Source organism: Lingula anatina, chromosome 9 (assembly GCF_051362555.1).
Source record: "Lingula anatina isolate TDL-2025a chromosome 9, LinAna3.0, whole genome shotgun sequence".
NCBI classification, from domain to species: Eukaryota; Metazoa; Brachiopoda; class Lingulata; order Lingulida; family Lingulidae; genus Lingula; species Lingula anatina.
This window is the reverse complement of record NC_141775.1, coordinates 5,747,413-5,763,406: the sequence shown is the minus strand read 5'-3', so window position 1 is coordinate 5,763,406 and position 15,994 is coordinate 5,747,413. Positions and strand designations below refer to the sequence as shown.

The following is a 15,994-nucleotide window of genomic DNA, read 5'->3' as shown; positions in this document are numbered from 1 at the left end:
CTCTGTCTCTTTTGCCAGAGTGACTCCGAAACTAGAAACTCACAACTTAAAAGGATTTATTGGTTGTACTGCAGTAAATAGTTTGGATACGATATATCTTGGTGATGAATTAGAAAAAAGATTTAATTTTAGCATTTTCTTAGTATGATATAAATGGATGACAAAACGTTCACTTTGATTTCGTACTCTTCACTCACTTATCAATATATGTAGCTAGGTAAAGGTTACGCAGGTGTCGCTTGGCATGCTGGTGTTATAAATTAGAAGAGTGATGTTTCAGTTGAATGTATCTGCTTTGGTTCCCCTTATAAGTGTTTTTTATGAAGGTCATCTAACAGCCATGTTCTCTGCGGATCGGCTGACCGTACTCGGACTAATTTCGGTGCAGCCAGAAGACACGTGATCCAGGTTGGCAACTTCCGCCATCTTCTGTCTGGGATTTTTGCCAGATGAAATCTCCACAGCAAACATGACGAGAGTATTGACCACGAGGCACCCACCTGTATGAAAACATTGCATTTTGAATGGTTCTGGACTTATTATATCTTTCCCGTCTTTTATGCATTGAGTATATCCTTGCGTTTTAAAAAAAAAACTCTAAGAAATGCGGTGGTTTTGTGGTCTTACCTGCAAACTGCACACCTGGAGCATATGACCCAGTCAAGGTGAACGTCCAACCTTTAACACAATAACAGAAAACCACATGATAAAACAATAAAGTGACTGTTACCTTAAATTTACATTACATAAACATTAAAATAATAGGCTACCTTTAAACTGGAGTGGGCGACCCTGTCAGATTGTTACAAGTGAAGAGTGTTTATCAATGTGCTTAATTTCCCCTTTATTTAAGTGATATGAATGATCAGGTATTAAATACAGGTGTCATGTTTATTCTGAACGTACCTCCGATAAATGGTCCAAATAGTATTCCAAGACCGCCTCCACATTGTAGAAGTCCCAGTGCTGCTCCGTGGTGCTTGGCCGATACATGCTCCAAAAATATTGCCACTATCCCAGCGAAATACGGAGTTGTGTAGATGGCGAAAAGCAAAACAAAAATCATCTGTCCAGAAAAGTCAGCCATTAATATCGGAGACAGTGTCATCAAGACCCCAGTGAGCGTTTGCGACATGCTGTAAACAGTACATTGGTCAACATCCGGGTGATTCATGGCTGCTCCGAAGAGTGGCTTTGCAAAAAGGCCCGTGAATCCTATGAGAGAAAGCAGCAATGAAGCTTTGTGAATTGGCGTTCCTGAGAACACTGCATAAGCAGGTAGATGGAAAAATAATAACCCTAGCACCACATTCAACAGAACAACGTTAAGCGTTAAAAGCAGCAGCGGCACGTTCTTCAACACCGTGAAGTCGAACAGGACGCCATTTTTAAGTTGCTTTTGAAAGTGCTCTGTTCTGTGAGGCCGCAGCAAAGCTGCCACTACCAAAAGATGCAAACTGATAGCAGACAGTAACAACATGGCTCCTCGCCAGGTGTATTCATCCACAAAATAGTGTGTAAGTGGAGCGACGACCACCTGTCCGAGACTGGACCCCACCTGAATAAAGGCCATGGCGAATGGTCTTCTCTCGTGGAAGTAGTGGGCCACACTAATAGTGGCAGCTTGGTAGCTGATCACCAAGCCAGCACCTGAGAAAACAGCAAGGTAAGTTTATGAAAGGGATAAAAACGTACAGGGTACAATGTAAACGACATATAGTTATAACTTTGTACAGGTATCTTGGGGCGGATACAAGACCCAAAGTATCTGAGAATAGTCGTTTACCATATGTACCATATGTTTTTTTGGCACTTTTTCCCCGCCAAAGCAAAGAGATGTTATGCCTTTAAATTCGAGGAGCAATTCTTTAACAGAGGCCAACAGAGAAATGCACCCCCATATAAACTATAAACTGTAAACTAATAATAATTCGGATTTTTAGTTATAGTAGTATTCCACTAGTCTGCACGTATATGTACATGTATAAGTCAAGTTTCGTAATGCAGCTGGGTACTGTGTTGATCATTAATAAGAGATAAAAAATACCTGCAACTGCACTATACGTGACTATGAGGAACGCACAGCTTGTGGCGAAGAAGCTTGCTCCAAGTCCAGCTGCAGCGACCACAGCACCCAGAGCACATGCCTTGCGACAACCCAGCTTGTCACATAATATGGAAGCAATAAAAGCTAAAAGAGAAAACAGTGAATAAATGGTAGAATGTTATCTGAAAGACAATGTACATCGCACAAAAAACTTCACTATTTGAAGTTGAACACCTTGTCGGCTAAGTATATTTGGGACTCCGGTCTACCCCTGATACGGGTTCGCATTCTCTTGAAACAGGTTCCTCACATTGTTCTGTATGTGCTGATATAATAACACATGATGTTTGAAAAAAGTTGTCTCAAATTCAATAGTGCTATCTTTAAAACCTTATGAAGTTTTTATATAAAAAACAATAATTAATTTAACTTTTACATTGACATGCTAACACTGTTTGTTGTCTAATGTACTATAGAATGAGTACATATTAAAGAGTAATTAGTACGTCAATATAGTAAATTAGCCTATAAACGCCGTGATTTATTCATGAAAAACTACTCGATAACGAAAAAAAAACGTATCGTCTAACTTGCATAAAGCATCAATGACGAGGAAATACACACATCAAATACGGTATCCTCATTATTGTTGTAACAGTGTTGAACATTACATACCCGATACAATGCCTTGGCCCAATAGTATCGAACCCACCAGTGACGTCATAACCTCGCCTTCGCCAAAGGCTTCTAACAACGGAAGGTAAAGGACGCCTGTGAACAAAGCAAATGGAAGCTAGGAGAGCGCTAGTGAGAACGGGGCCCCGTATCTCAAAAGCATCGCGTATTGCGAATCGCTATATCAAATAGAGGCTACAATGTATGATATGGGACGAGTATGGGCGAGTTATGGAATCGAGACGCTTGCGCACGTGCGCAACATAGCGAAGCTTTCGAGATACGGGGCCCTGCTCAGCAGACGACATAGTCCATTCAAAAGGTCAAAATCAAATTTGTCTCATTAATGTATTGATTATGAGATATGAATAGTTCTGTCAAGAACAAAGGGTTTTGCTTTTTTACGGATGACTTACAAAAATAAAGCAAATTTACCGTGGTTAGCGGTCTTCAATGCGCATTGTTTTTTGAGACTTTTTAAACAAAATCTAAAAACATAATTTACACTGGAAATTATGGAAATAGTGCGAAATGATATTGACGAACACCTTGTAGTCTAATGCTGGCTATGAAATGTCAAGGCCAGGGCCCCGTAACTCGAAAGCATCGCGCCTTGCGACCAAGCGCAAGCGTCTCGATTCCATAACTCGGTTATACTGGCCCTATATAATATATTGTAGCCTCTAAGTGATATCGCTATTCGCAATGCGCGATGCTTTCGAGTTACGGGGCCCTGATATGTTCCAGTATGCTTTCAGATTTACAGACTGTTGACATAAGATAGACCCGAAAAAAGTACATCCAGAAAAAAGCACAAACCATAACCATTGGATAGACATAGAAATAAACTATACCTGAAGAAATCAACGTCTTAAGTACTTACCACAACTGTAACAAAAACCATTTGCAATGAAAAGCGCCAATGTCCCCGTTACCATGATAACCCAAGACCATCCGCTATCCACGTGATCACACAGAGCCAACCCCTCCAGCTCATTCTTTGAGGGCGGTTCTGCGAGGCTGTCTTCAGCTTGCTCCTCGCGAGGTAGAGAAACAAGTGATGCCCCCAGCACCAGATTTGGAAGGCTGACGCTCAGGTAGTTCCGTGCTGTGTAATTTGGCTTTTGTGCCATTACTAATCTGGCGCTCTGGATATTGTTGGTGACGATTCTGGAAAAAGGGAAACAAAGACGTGATATGTTTCTCCTCCTCCATTCTCTTTCTCTCTCTCTCTCTCTCGCGCGCGCGCGCGCGAGCGCGTAACGTACATGTATTCACTCTGCTCAAATTGAATTTCTTTTTTAAACCGTCATGTATTCACTCTGCTCTGAAATTGAATTTCTATTTTAAACCGTCTAAAACTTTTACCGTGAAAAGATGGCACAAGGCCGACAAAAAGCTTCCTTTTCTATGGAAGGAATTCTCTCTGGCTGAAACGGTGGCTGAAATCTTTAAGATGAGCTTACATACAGCTATGAGAAAGTTAAAAGCCAGTGAGATTAATATAACTTTATCTAGGGGCAAGCGCAACGTGTTAGATAGAATTACGTCATCTGTACACTTGTCATTTCAAAAGCCCAGTGTCGTTAATCTAAACGGCTGGCCCTATCGGTATGCAGCGTGAAGGAAAGTCATGCCCAGATAACATACTGTATATAATGTTATCTTTTGTGTCGTCGCTTAGCACACAGCATATACAGATATTGGAGCAGATGTTATGACATATGTTCTGATGTTGGTAGTGTGTGTGCTCGATCCTTATACTCTTTACCAGACTGAAATATCTCGAAACTGTTACAAAATTTGTGGCAGCCTTTCATAGAATTTTTCAGCTAAAAGGCTTATGTGAGATTATCACTCATCAGGGAGATAAGAACGCTCCAGGATCGAAGAGAGCCATTACGGGTTGTGTAAATGGTTTAGCTGACAGAAGTTGCTGACGTACATGTATACATGTACATGTAGAAATGGGTGGCTTCAATAGTGTGATTAAAAAGACTAAATATCGTCTCCAAATATTAAAGTCTGACAAAAAGATAAAAAAAAGAATGTGACGTGGCATTTCAAAGCACCAACTTTGGGCAATTACATGTAGTGTTTATATCGCGAACATCCAGCAGCTCTTTCCAAGCAAGTGTTATGGCGAATGCAACGGTCGTGGAAAATACATAGCACTGTGCACAATCTTGAAAGCTTGAATGAAGAACCGCACATTTTTACATCATTTTATAATTACCTACAGTATAGGTCCGATTGGAATAATCGTCTCTATTTTTTTATGGCACGCTGGCGTTATAATAAGTAAGACTGGCACTTGAGTCGCGTAATCATAATGTACACATTACCTGGTATACCACAGTCCCGGGTCGTTATTTTATTAGTTAGAGATAACCACGTATACAAGGGACGTACATGTAAGTCGGTTCAATGCTCCCTGTACTAGATAGAAGTAGTGGCGTTATAGTTTATATTGGAGACCGTGCAGTTCTTCAAAATAATGCGGATTTAATAACTTTCACCCAGGAGGAGGTTCTTACCTTCTATCTTGGACTTGAAGTAAAGTAACTTAATCGTGAAACGTTTGATAGCAATTCTCCAGCATGCCCGGCAGCTTGAGAAGTAACAGAAACCAGATGTATAAAGTATACAATCGAAATGGGAAAGAAGAGAGATATGGGGCGGGGGGGGGGGGGGGGGGGGGGGGGGGGGGGGGTAATAATACCCGATACCCTGATTAGTAAACACTGGCGCATAGACAAGAGTAATAGACCAGTGACCTGTTTTCAGCCTTGAATATGATGGCTTTTTTTCTGTACGCAACAATCTTAACCCCGTTGACGGAGTTGGGGCAGTTTTTGCGATGTTTTCTCTTTGCTCTAAGCAGTTTTACTCGGTCTGTTTTGCTCTCACGAGATCGGTGTACAGGACGAATATTGGTTGTCGTATGTACTAGTATCCCTTAATGTCTTCAATATGCCATCAAATTTAGTTTAATATAGGGAAAGGAGGTTAGGGCTGAATACAGTCAAGAATAAGAAAAAACACGATCTAAACAGGCCTTGTTTTTACGAACTCTGCAGTACCGCATCCCAGTTATAGATCATTGAGTGATTCAGTTTGTTTGTAGACACATAATCTAACCAAAGAAGCCGTGTGTATATTTGTAAATATCAGTATGTTAAGTAAAAGCTCCTGTAGTAACGTTTCTGGTATTGAATCCGCCCTTCTAACTAAGAATTTAAGACCCTACGGGGTAGATTCTTTAAGCGAACAGAACTTTTTACGGATAGTACATGTATGTAACATAAACACACTAAAATATTAGGGAAAAAAAGCATGTTTAACACTTACGTGGCCGGAGACAAAATTCTTAATGGCGAATCTGGCTTTGTTTGTGGCACAATGTATATTAATGGAAGGTCGATGGTGAGATCGAGTAGCGTGAGTTCGGGATTGTAAACATGGATTGTTTCGCGTTGATTGATTGGTGTAAAGTTAAAAATGAGGTCATGAGGTGATAAGATGGCAACGTGATTGGATAGCGGTTACGCAATGGAAGGGAGCGTTCAGATAAACCCATAGTACTTGCTGGATCGATCCAACTCTGTGGTAGATTATCTGTAAGTGCAGTCACTTTAATTGGCTTTAATGTCTGACAAGCCTCAGCTGATTTGCACTTTAGCGAGAATCCCCTCACCATAGTATTAGTTGGCTCAATCCAGCTGGTAAGATGTTAGAAGCTTAACGCAGTCTAATAGAAAACGTGGGGAGGGAGACTTGATGCAAATCAGACTTCTTCCTCCAAACCCGTAGCGGCCAGAACATAGATCGGTATGACTTGGTACGTCATGTTAGAGAGCATGCATGTTAAGTTTATTCGTGCATAGAATAGCTTAATTGGCGTTGTATGTACTGGTATAGGCTACATGTCTCATAGGACAATCACGTGCAGAAAATTACACTTTATGTTTTTAAAGTTTTTTCTGAAATGGTATGGAATTCCGGCGATTTAGTGAGAATACAATCGGAGATAGATCGATCCTGCTTGCTAGGTAGTACGATAGGATTAGGGGAGTGGTCGCATATTGACTACGACGACGTGTTGGAGCTTTCAAACACGTTTATTCACCGATCAATTTTTCATACAAATTCAAGAGTATTTAAAGTCTTTTTCTTAACATTGATCACGTATTCTCTTCTCTTCGTATATTGTCTTTTGCGTGATTACCAGAATTTTCCATTCTAATGTTGCATTCCATCTTTCATTATTTCCTTACAAGGTATTCTCTTAGAGCTTAGTTTTCAATTAGCTTAAAATGTTATTTGAATATTACCAAAAACTCATTTTGTATGTGTTGTCTTCGAATTCTTACCCTTTACCACATACACTCCTCTTTTTTTTTTTCATTTTTAAAACAAAGCAAATGTTAACTAGCATAAAATCCACAAATATCTAAAACTTATCACGTTATCTTGATGTCTTACACCTTATATAAATCTATCCTATACAACATTGGTCAAAAAGGTTGTCCCACCCCCATTTCCATGTACTTTTATTTACAAATAATCACCTCACAGTTGTAAATTGTTAGAAATAGTGCTTTTTATTACAGATACCGTGTCTAACATGATTAACGACGAGTCGCTCCGACCAAGAATGCCCCCACTGAGGCTGAATTATAAAATCCCGCCTGAAAATCAAAGAACGTACTTTATTTCCACAAACATTGACTACTTGCCTTCATTATGTTTTACTACGTGGGCATGCATGTATGTTCGCTCAGTATTTGCGGTTAAAATTGTTAAAACTATGCAATCTTTTGATAATTACTACTCGTCGTGACTAAGGTCCTATGATAATGGGTCGAAATGGCCAGTTTTGTAAAGGGGGGGAGGGTCACTCATCCTGCGACAACCTACACGTGGTAAAAGTAAAAGAGCCTTTTCCTGTCAATAATCCAAAGTTCAAATGTATTTTATCTCCAGTCCGCATACAACATTGGGCAGGAACATGATTGCGTTAGCTGAGAAATAAAATGTTGCAATTGAACTGAAAGATATTCAAATGCACATACACACACTGGACAAAAGAAGTGTCACCCCCTACCTCAGAGTAATAAAAGTAGGCAGATCTTGGGTACTTATAATGCCTGGTCTACTTATAATGTGACTAATGAGTATAAAACCGCTATACCATGGAATTGTATTGTTGGTCTTGTACATGTACAGCAAATGTCATTCCTGTCTTCCTCCAATATGGCAAGATACAGGCAATTATCTAACGGTTATAGGTGCAAGTTATTAACCTGAAGAGGCGGAATATAAGCAATGTCAGAATATCGATATAATTGAATTGTTCAGTCAGAACCGTGCAGAGGGTCTGGTCTCGGTATAGAAACACTGGATCAAGAGACAAATTGCCTCTGATGGGTCGTTCAAAAAAAATACTGGCCGTGAAGACCGACGACTGATTTTGATGTCCAGGTTGTCAAAGTTCGACACTGCTTGTCAGTTGACAACACATTGGAACAATTTCACACATAAGAATGTGTCTGTGAAAATTGCTAGGCGTCGGTTACATGCTCTGAGACTGTACAGCAGGGTAGCAAGACTGAAACCTCTTATATCGTTACAAAACAGGCAACGTAGAGTAAACAAGGGTCAACAGGATCTGGAACTGGACAGTTCATGACAATTGGTCCTATATTTTTTTTTCTGATGAGTGTCGCTTTGGTCTGACCTCTGATGACAGACGGGTAAAATGCTGGCAAACTGCTGGTAAAGCATTTGAACCACATGCACTGAATTTTCGAACCCGGAGCAGCATATTCATCATGGTGTGGGACTGCATCAGCATCCATGGCTTGGGCGAATTGATAGTGGTTAATGGAAACATGAATCACTAGAAATATATCGATGTTCTGGAGTCAGGCTTGCTACCATCTCTTGAGCGAAGGAATCGCAATTAAATCTAGATAAAGAGACAATTGTTCATATTTCACAATGATTTTGGGTGTATCATTTTAATAATTTTAAAAATTTGGGAAATGATTTGACACACAAGAACTGCAAGAACCGTAAAATCCATAAACAGAATTTACACTCGAAAAAATGGAAATGGTTTGAAACGATATCGAGAGAGACTCCATAAGCTAATATGGTTTAACAGGTTGAGGTTTGTTTCTGTATTGGGGTTAGTATATGGGTCGAATGTTACTTGTACAAAATAATAGGGAATGGACTATGGTTCCTAGCTGACTACCATCCCTGTCACACCGGACCATGCAGGTAATGCAATGTTGGATTACAGAAATATATAATGTTAGAACTTTTACGTTGCATGCAACACATAACTGATGTCGTGGTATACTTATGTACACATATATGGAAAATAATCTATATGAGGGTTTGAAATAGACATCAAAATATTGTAAAGATACGGGGTAATCTAGGCCCCTGCCTCAATTTTTTTCAACGCAGTGGTCGACCATTCATCAGAAATCCTGCTTATACGCATTCCCGACAAGCCCTCATATAACTGAATTTTATGTAGATATATAGAGATAACCTTCCATGGTGAATTTATTACCTTATTTTGATATTAAAAATTGTGAATGGAAACATTTTGGCCATATTGTGACCTTGTAATTTTTGAAAACCCCATTCATCAGGGAACGGTATGAAGTCCTTAGACGAACTGTGACGAAATCAAAGCATCTTTACTCGTAACGTCCTTGATGTCCTATATAATATATCAAGCAGACTGCGTCGCTATATAAAGGGTTATTTCACTCCAGAAAAGTGTTAGTTACGAAGAAGAGCCATGTCTTTCCCGGCAGTGCATTGCCTTTATGTCTCTATGCTGTTTAACTCAGGTAATTGTATGTATACACTTGAGCGTGTGTGTGTGTGTGCGTGTGTGTGTGTGTGTGTGTGTGGATGCGCGTACTCCTGTGTGTGAGTGTGTGTGTATGCTTACGCGTTCTCCTGCGTACATGTGAGTGTGTCTGTGCGTACATGTGTGTACTCGTGTGTGTGTGTGTGTGTGTGTGTGTGAAAGAGACAGTGGTACATGTAGGTATGGAAGGGGTGAAGGTTTGTGTGCTTGAATAAGGTTAAGTTAATATAAAGAATGTATTTCATTGATAAGAGTGCGAGCCTTAATTCCTATTCTAAACTAAATACGCCTCGGACTATTCCATAAGACCATTTCTGCTTTTCAAATGATATTACAATATTATCCACCATCCTTCTTTTGGATGAAGGCCTTTTTGGTGATGCGACAAAGAGACATTAATATAAATTAAACCAAACCACTTATCGATGATATCATTATCTGGACTTTTACACAAAACATTCGAATGCATAACCTTACATTGCCTTATTACTTTTTCAGACTATTCGACCACGCACCAGTTGCAAATTGTACAAAGATGTTTGCAGGAATTCGTGGGACCTTCGCCTGTAATCGACATGGTTTCGTTTACAAACTGGGCGCAGGTTGTCAGTTACGACCACGTGTTTGTCGCCAAACCCAAATCATCGGAAGAGGTAGGTACAGCCGTTGTCAGATCAGTTTTTTAATCCATAAGTTCTAGTTTTTTATCATCACGAGTGTCATTAATGAAGTTCTTCACCTTATGCTTCCATGTGTGTCTCAAAAACTAAATTTATAAAACTTAAAAACGGGGTAATGGCTGAAGATGGTGATTAATGGAAAATTATGCAATTCCCCGACAATCGTATTCTTCCTTCTTTTTGCCATATATAACTCAGTGAAACAGATTTGACATGCAAGATCACGCCTGAGGCACCAAATGCTCATTTCACATCTACGTATTTCAGCTGTGTATGGTTTAAGCCATAATAAAGTCCATTCGTATTTGGTAAAAAAGAAAAAAAAAACACGTTTTTTGTTAGATCCAGAGAATAGTCAGGGCTGCTCTTTCATACAGAAGACAAGTCCGTGCCATGGGCAGTAGTCACTCTATCTCTCCTCTCTACGGAGACCGGGGACAAATCTATCTCAATCTGACGGACCTGACCCTAGATGACGGGCAGACAGTAGTTCTCAAGCCAGCGGTAAGTTGTTGTTATGCATGGTCGTACTGTAGTTCCTTGTTTTCCTAGTGCATGTGACATTCATCTTCAGTAGAAATGCCCTGCTTTTTTTAATTCAACACATAGCTTTTCATATTTGCATAAGACGGCTATCAAAGAAGTATATAAAAAGTTCTTCTTATAAGTAGAAATATATACAAAAAAACTGTGTAAAGAAACGGCTTGTTAATATTTTCCGGCCCTTGAGTCTACGCGAACTTTTTCACACAAGTACATGCGGCCAGTGACCGTATGACATGAAAAACTGAGGCAGTAAAATCTGTCAAGTCAGTATTTCCTTTATCACGGAATGTAAATACTGTCGTTTTTCAGGGACCCTCCGATACACACGCCACCGTGAGAGTCGCTGCCGGTCTGTCCCAAGGAAACTTTGACCAGGAGTTGGATATTTTAGGTTACCACTTTCCTTACGGACCTGTTATAATAGAACCACATGTAGGGGGTGCTCTCGGAACGGGATCACACGTAATATGCTTCCTTCGGATTCCATAAGCAAAGTGTTTATTAAAATGTTTCCCCTGTGTGTGTGTGTGTGTGTGTGTGTGTGTGTGTGTGTGTGCGCGCGCGCGCGCGTGCGTGCTTGCGTGTGTGTGTGTGTGTGTGTGTGTGTGTGTGTGTGAAATGAATCCTAAATTCACTGGTAGTAATTATCAAAAGATTGCATAGTTTTAACAATTTTAACCGCAAATACTGAGCGAACATACATGCATGCCTACGTAGTAAAACATAATGAAGGCAAGTAGTCAGTGTTTGTGGAAATAAAGTACGTTCTTTGATTTTCAGGCGGGATTTTATAATTCAGCCTCAGTGGGGGCCTTCTTGGTAGGAACGAGGCTGGTAGACGGATGGGGGAACATCAGAGTCTTCAGGGAAGACACACATCCCGAAGTAATGAAAGCACTGCGATGTAATTTGGGGCTGCTTGGAATTTTGTTCGAAGTTGAGTTGAAAGTGAGTTTCGAGGAACGCGGTCACAGTAAATGTCTATAAACACTTGATGCAATGCATTATTATAATTATCATTATTCTTTATTTCGTCACGACCATTTTGGTACGTTTAGTAGCTCGATTTTTAAAAGTATATGCACCCGATTTATAAAAGGTGCATACTGTCTAGGAACACTGCACAAAGGTACATCACAGAATGTTTTCAAGAAAATCATAGTGGTAAACCGTTTTTATCATTATTCTGCCATTTTCGTATAAAAGGTGATCCCACAAGTGAGCGTTGTCCATAAAAACGTGTTCACCCCACTGAGAAACCTATATGACCCTAATTTTCTACGGGGCGTCGTGGCTGGGAACTATCACGTCAACATTTGGCACGACCCCTACAACTCCCTGACGGAGAAAGAGGCTCAGGAGGTACTAAAAACAGGATTGGTTCCCGAAACATGGGACTGCGGGAACGATTTGGCAATGTTAGAGTAAGTAAATTGTCAATTTTTTTGTCAAATTGTAAGGGATTATAGACTGCTCAGTATTGTCACTGGGAACTTAAAGCGACACGCAACTTTCCTGGTTTGACGACAGATTGGCTGCGGAAGATATAGAGCAATTCTACAAGAATTGCCGGTGCATGAAGACAATCGCAAGTTCGAACCACATATGTTCGTCGTATGTGAATGAGTAATTTCATAATATTTGCGTCGGCAACTATTTGACTTTTTGTCGCTCAAAATCTAGATATTGTACCTTCAAATACCCTGGAAACGACCCATAAGTTTATATAATTTTTGCCAGCAGTAAACATATTAATTCTGATGTCTTTTTCAGGCTGGTTAACCCTGTTTCAAGTCCGGCAACAATACAGATTAAAGATGAACGTCCATCCTCGTATAACGTCACAGTGGTGTCACAAGGACAGGTCAGTGAACTGCAGGCGCGTTTACATGTACATTAAAAATGTGTCGATCTCTCTTGACACATATCTCCGAGCTATTATATCAATGAATTTAATGAGTTTTGATGAGTTTAATCCAAGGTCTTATTGGACAGCAGCTAGCGAATTAAAGAATTAAAGGCACAGGCTTTTAAAATTAAGATATTGGGATGTTTTCTACATGCATGCGAAATAAAGTTTCTAGATATGTAGCCTACACCACGTTTTATACTTTACTGTTTATCTGCTAAAGAATCACTTATAACTGGGACCAATTTACTTCTATATAACCATTGCAGTCCCTCTTGGGTTGTTGGGTAGCAAAATTGAATCCAAAGTAGGGGGCACGCACTGCATGCGTTACTCCACATCTGTGTGTGTTATACATGTAAGGGTCACAAAGACAAGCAGGCCGTAGCATATTAACCCCCTATGACTCTACACTTACATGTACCAATACATTCCTGACATTTTTGTCACACAAACGAGGTAACACTGCTGTTTGTTTTTGTTTTGTTTTTGTTTTTTTTTTCTACCACAGGAGTATCACTAATAAAGGTGAGCACTGTCACGGCGTGCAAAGTGTAGATCGCCTCTATTATTCATTGTACATGTAGCCATTTAAAGATCAAAAGGTTAAGACAAAGATGCAGATAGTTAACCTTTTGTTCAAGGACTTTGTATGAAAAATATCTAGGCTGTCAGTTATCCTGAAATAATTTGCTACTGTATAACAAGAAACTTGGTTTGTATTTATTTGTGTTGCTTGACATATTAAAACATTTTTTGAATTTCAAAATGGCCGTCAATGAACATATATATTAATGGATATATTAGATTTAACTAAATCATAATAGCATGGAATTTTGCCTGTTATTACTTTGCATGTATTTTTATTTGCCCCACTGAATAGTATGTGATGTGTACAAATTTCTCATTTTTGATCGCATACGTCTCTTTATAATAGGCAGTTTTTAAGACTCGTCTGGCTCTTCCTCCCACCCGAGTAGTGCCATTACATAAGGCCGTTCATGGGCCTGCCTGGCCATATAATTTGGTCATCACAGAGTACGACTTTCCCGACCCTGACTTCACTGCAAGTGCCGCAGCCATTCGGGTAAGTTTTCGCTGGCTATTGCATTTCGGTCTTATTGGACAGTATATCGTGCAATAGATATGAATATACATTGTATATGTCGTAAGGTGGGGCTGCATGCTTATTATTATGACCATTGCTAAAAGGGAATTTTTTAACAACGAGGAAAATTATGTTTACCTTAAAAAAACAGGCACTGATTTATTATCCGTCAAATAAATGGTGACCTAACACGTAAACCGTTTGTTTTATAATCTCACGTTTAAATTTGACATTTATATAAATCCTTTTGTTTATAAAACGACCTAATTCATTCTAAATGTGAGGAATGATAGTCTCCTCGCAACAATGTGACTTGATATATCTAAAAAAGTTTAAAACATAATTGCAATTTCAAATGTAGTGCTATTCAGACAATGGTCTAATCAAGATTCAACACGTAACTGGAGAGTAGGCCTAGAAGTGCAGTGAGTACATTATGTGCATTGAAATGTACTCAGTAAATCGTGCAATTATTGCTGCAAGAAAATAAGACCGATTTCCAGCACTATAATTATTTTACTGAGGAAAATTATTATCTTGCAGTCTCTAGCGTCAACACTTAATCACGAGTCGCGCAAGGATGGCGTCCAAAACCTCCACGATAACCTTTTCCGGTGGGTCCGCAGTACCATCTGCCACCTATGTGCTACGTCACTTCCGTCTGCTTGGATCAGGGTGCCTTCTGGTCAGCTCGCAGCCACTGGAGACGTCTTTGGAACCCTTAACCTCGAGTCAAGGTGGACAAACTCTAATGAGCTTCAGCGTAGTAAGGACATTTTTACCAAGGTATTTTAAAGTGCTACAAATGATATACCGTATGTGTGCACTTACGCTCTCTCTCTCTCTCTTTCTCTCAAACACACACACATACGCACAGATTTTAAATAACCCAGAAGAATCAATAAGTAATAATACTTTAGACTTAAAATTAAAATGATTGTTTTAATTTCTAAAATGCAAACTTTCATATTCGGTAGTCAATGTTGAAATGTTAACAAATTCCCTGTAGTCTCCTTCATATGATTATTATTTAATTTATTTATTTATTTATTTATTTTTTTATTTATTGGAAAATATATCTGAAATGTCGCACAGTGTACGTCGATGCATCCACCCTGCAGACACTAATCTCTAACTTGACGCTCAATACTCTTGAGCAGTGTTTTCCTATTTTATTTATAAACACATGCTGATTAGAAAAGATAAATTCAACAAACACAGCACTTACAGGTATGTAGTAAGCTGAATATGTAGGGCACATTTGGTTTAAAATTCAGATAATTTCCGCATGGGAGAGTGACTCCGTTGGCATCAAAGGTGGCGCACCCCACTGGGGGAAACTACTGGACATCTACCCCGACCTCCGACACAGGGCCAGAAACATCTACGGCGACGACCTGAGGGTCTTCTTAAATATCAGAAAATCGCTTGACCCTTACGGCGTGTTTACTAATTCATTTTTAAGAAGAGTTTTGGGGATTTACGTTGCCAGGTTCTGACGTGCTTTCTTGTTAATGTTTCGTAAGTAAGATGTAAACACAAAACTTCGTTCCGTATTGTGCGTTTTACTGACTGGCCATTGAAGGCAATGCTGCGCATTTAAATATTTAGTCTGGTAATTGTGATTTGTATTGATGTATGAGATAAGAAAAATCTCTTTCCTTTTTAAGATGCAAACATCGCAAAAACGAAGTCTCGTCTTTAAACTCATTTTAGGATTTAAACCATGTGTTATTGCTTTGGTATTAGTAACATTTAATCACTTCCCGTTACTACATTTTGTAATCAAGATCGATTAAAATGAATGAAATAAATACTGATTAATGAAATAAATACTATTGAAATATTTTTTTTGTTTTTTTTCTTCCTTTTTTCTTTTTTTATACATTGATATTGTTAGATTTCTTTTTATCAATTTATTCATTTATTTATGGAAATAGGGCAAGTTATGTTTTTTGACTGAAACAACCCATTTTGTCTGAATAAATTAGACAACCTTTCAATTGGTAAATTTGAAAATATATAGAAATGCTTATGTTCTTCTTATATGTTTTTACAGTTCATAATCAAAGATCTCGATAGAGCATCACCAAAAAAAGTTATACATTTACTAATTATACTAAGTTCATTG

The 15,994-nt window shown here is 39.1% G+C and overlaps 2 protein-coding genes across 2 annotated transcripts; one reads left to right on the top strand and one right to left on the bottom strand.

The window, feature by feature from the left end:
* Positions 1–39: 39 nt before the first annotated feature.
* LOC106162852 (monocarboxylate transporter 13-like) lies at positions 40–3,890 on the bottom strand. The gene is made up of 6 exons (XM_086995673.1): positions 3,606–3,890; positions 2,723–2,818; positions 2,048–2,191; positions 907–1,650; positions 628–678; positions 40–500 (listed from the first exon to the last, which is right to left on the bottom strand). Exons 1-6 carry the CDS (start codon positions 3,853–3,855, stop codon positions 328–330), a joined length of 1,458 nt encoding a protein of 485 aa, XP_086851799.1. The 5' UTR covers positions 3,856–3,890; the 3' UTR covers positions 40–327.
* On the top strand, positions 1,504–15,865 carry LOC106162851 (uncharacterized). Its single transcript, XM_086995672.1, has 11 exons — positions 1,504–1,666; positions 9,520–9,597; positions 10,119–10,273; positions 10,643–10,804; positions 11,156–11,308; positions 11,627–11,794; positions 12,053–12,270; positions 12,620–12,710; positions 13,693–13,842; positions 14,407–14,649; positions 15,141–15,865. Exons 2-11 carry the CDS (start codon positions 9,546–9,548, stop codon positions 15,360–15,362), a joined length of 1,614 nt encoding a protein of 537 aa, XP_086851798.1. The 5' UTR covers positions 1,504–1,666; positions 9,520–9,545; the 3' UTR covers positions 15,363–15,865.
* The last annotated feature ends 129 nt before the right edge of the window (positions 15,866–15,994 follow it).